Below are 3,586 nucleotides of genomic sequence, written 5' to 3'. Positions count from 1 at the left end.
ACCAATCAATACTTAGTACAACTCTAATGTTTGATGAGACAAAAGATAAAACAAAATACTTATCACTTTGACTGTCATGTGACAGATTAAGTGGGAACATGTGATTTTTTGACACTCATGCAACTGAACTTAGGATATATTCTAAGCGCCTACGTACCTCAATGAAGAGGATCAAGTCACAACGTAGTTCTGGGGGATTGAGTGATTTTTTTGTTGTTGTGCTGTACACAATTTATACTCTTGCGGGCCAGGAGTGACATGCAATTTAGGCTCATACCTTAAGGAGCATCATCTTTACTTCAAGGGTAGTACCTCTTTAGGAATTTTGCATTAATAGGACCGATCCTTACGCCATCTGCATCAACAAGCTTGTAAGCACCATGTGAATATGCTTCTTGTACGACATATGGTCCATCCCACTTTGAGGTAAATTTCCCCCAACTTGTGCGAAGTAATGATGGGTCTTCTTACTGCGAGAACTTGGTCTCCAACTTGGAAGCACCTCAAGCGAACCTTCTTATTGAAAGCACGAGATAAACGAGCTTGATAACATTCAAGGTTTTGTTGGGCTTCTAGCCTCTTTTCATCAAGTGCTTCTAACTCAGCAAGACGCAGTCGAGCATTTTCTTCTTCAGTGAGCCCTTCTTGAATAGCAAGTCTCAAGGAAGTTATTTGACGCTCAAGTGGCAAGACTGCTTCAACTCCAAAAGCAAGTGAATATGGTGTTGCTTGAGTTGGTGTGCGGTATGTTGTCCTATATGCCCACAAAGCTTCTTCCATTCTTTCATGCCAATCTCGTTTGGACTTGGAGATAACTTTCTTGAGGAGGTTGCATAGAGTTGTATTAAATGCTTCAGCAAGACCATTGGTGGCAGCATGATACATAGAAGATTTACGTTGCTTGAAGTTAAAGAGATCACAAATTTTGTTCATTAACTTATTATCAAATGGGTTTTCATTGTCTGTTATAATGTAGCGAGGGATGCCAAAGCAATATATGATATTCACTCGGATAAAATTTGCAACATTCTCTTTTTTCACTTCTTTAAGAGTGACAGCTTCAGCCCATTTTGAGAAGTAATTTGTTGCAGCCAAGATGTACAAGTTTCCACCAGAAGATTTTGGTAGTGGTCCCACAACATCCAATCCCCAAGCGTCAAATGGACAAAATGCAATAGTTGGGTGCAATACTTCGAGCGGCTGATGTATAAAATTAGCATGATATTGACAAGCATCGCACCTCCGATCATAATCTAAGCAATCTTTCATCATGGTTTGCCAATAATACCCCATTCTCTTTATGTGAAAGTGGAGTTTCGGTCCAAATTGATGTGATCCACATACTCCCAAGTGTGCTTCTTGCAAAGCTTGAATTGCTTCTTCCTCTCCCAAACATCGTAATAGTACACCCTCAAATGATCTTCTATATAATGTGTCCTTGTAATAAAGGAAGCGAGGTGCACGACGACGAATGTCAGTCCTTCTCCTTGGATCTTCTGGAAGTATCCCATAACACATGTAGTCAATAATGGGTTGTCTCCACTCTTCCTTTGCGACTTCAGAAACGGCGACGAAATGATTAACCTCATTTTCTATACATTCTTCCTCATTTGGCGGTGGTACTATCCATTTTTGACAAATAGTCACTTGCGTCTGATCAGGAAGGGTTAGCGTTGAAGCTAGAGCAGCCAATGTATCAGCTTTCTTATTCTCCGTTCTACGCACATATTGAAGGGTTATATCTCCAAGCAATCCTATCAACTTTTGAGCATAATCATGATAAGGACACAATTCAGGCTTCTTCACCAAATAACTTCCCAAGAGTTGGTTGATCACCAACTGAGAGTCACCAAAGACTTGTAAGTTTAATTGCTTCATGTCAACGGCCATCTCAAGTCCAAGTATCAACACTTGGTATTCAACGACATTATTGGAGCAACATTGCTTCAAAGTAAATGAGAATGGTAGGATCTCTTCTTGTGAAGTGATGAACACTACGCCAGCACCAGCTCCGCCACAATGTGCAGCTCCATCAAAGTACATTTTCCAAGGAGGTAGAACTTCAATTAACATTGCATCTTCATCGGGAAGATCATCAGTTAACTCCCAATCATCCGGTATCGGATGGTCCACTAAGAAATCCGCCAATGCTTGTCCTTTCACAGCTTTTTGAGAGATGTACACGATCTCAAACTGTTGGAATTGGAGGTACCATCTTGCTAGTCGGTCACTAAGGACAAGTTTCGACATAACAAACTTGATGGGATTTGCTCTAGAAATAAGACGAACAACATGGGCTTGAAAATAATGCTTCATCTTTTGAATTGAGAAGACCAGCGCCAAGCACAATTTTTCAATCGGCGAATAGTTCAGCTCATTTGGTGTCATCGTTCTACTCAAGTAGTAAAGAGAGTTTTCTTTGCCTTCACTATTCTCTTGAGCTAACAGGGCTCCTACGGACCTTTCTTGTACCGCAATGTAGAGTATCAATGGCTTTCCAGGTATAGGGGCTGCCAAAACTGGAGGTTTCGCTAGTTATGACTTGATACTTTTAAAGGCATCGCTACATATTTCGTCCCAATTAAAAGGAGCACCTTTGTTCATGAGATGACCGAATGATTGGCATCGTCCTGCTAGGTTTGAGATGAACCTCCTCAAGTAGGCTAGCTTTCTTTGGAGACTTTTTAACTCATGAATATTTTGAGGCTCAGGCATCTTCGATATTGCATCAACTTTGGCTTGATCAATTTCAATTCCTCGATGTCTCACAATGAAGCCAAGGAACTTTCCAAAAGTAACTCCGAAGGCACACTTCAATGGATTCATCCTTAGTTGATATCTTCGAAGCAGCTCAAACACCATTCTTGAATCTTTCAAATGATCACTCATCTTTATTGATTTTACCACCAGGTCATCCACATAGCATTCAACATTTTTATGGAGCAAGTCATCAAATATATTTTGCATAGCCCTTTGATATGTAGCACTAGCATTCTTCAAACCAAATGGCATCACTTTGTAGCAATAAATACCCTTAGGTGTGCGAAATGCGGTGAGTTTTTCATCTTTGGAGCCATGCGGATTTGATTATAGCCAGAAGAATCGTCATGAACGACATCGCCTCATATCCAGTGGTAGCATCAATCATCAGCTCCAGAATGGGAAGAGGAAACTCATCTTTAGGGCATGCATTATTAAGATCTCTAAAGTCAACACATACTCGAATTTGACCATTCTTCTTCTTCACAGGAACAATACTTGAAATCCATGTAAGATATTTGACCTCACGAATAAAGTCTGCCTCAATGAGTTTATTAACTTCATTTTCTATCAATGGAACCAAGTCTGGCCTAAAGTGTCTTTGAGCTTGCTTAACGGGACGAGAACCATTTTGACTGCCAACTGATGGACCGCTACTTTAGGATTCAATCCAGGCATTTCTTTATAACTCCAAGCGAAGACATCCCTATATTCTTTGAGCATATTAATATAAGCTATTTCTTCATCAACTTCTAGAAATGCACTCAAGTAAGTTGGCGTTGGGTCTTCATCGGTGCCAAGGTTAACTTCTTTCAAAGGATCTATT

General features: G+C 40.3%; 1 protein-coding gene across 1 annotated transcript; it reads right to left on the bottom strand.

The window, feature by feature from the left end:
• Positions 1 to 346: 346 nt before the first annotated feature.
• LOC107059542 (uncharacterized) lies at positions 347 to 2,388 on the bottom strand. The gene is made up of 2 exons (XM_015306122.1): positions 472 to 2,388; positions 347 to 355 (listed from the first exon to the last, which is right to left on the bottom strand). Exons 1-2 carry the CDS (start codon positions 2,386 to 2,388, stop codon positions 347 to 349), a joined length of 1,926 nt encoding a protein of 641 aa, XP_015161608.1.
• Positions 2,389 to 3,586: the final 1,198 nt, after the last annotated feature.

The sequence above is a fragment of the Solanum tuberosum genome, unplaced genomic scaffold (assembly GCF_000226075.1).
Source record: "Solanum tuberosum cultivar DM 1-3 516 R44 unplaced genomic scaffold, SolTub_3.0 scf00025, whole genome shotgun sequence".
Lineage (NCBI taxonomy): Eukaryota > Viridiplantae > Streptophyta > Magnoliopsida > Solanales > Solanaceae > Solanum > Solanum tuberosum.
Note: the sequence above shows the minus strand (reverse complement) of the source record. Positions and strands in the feature narration are given on the sequence as shown.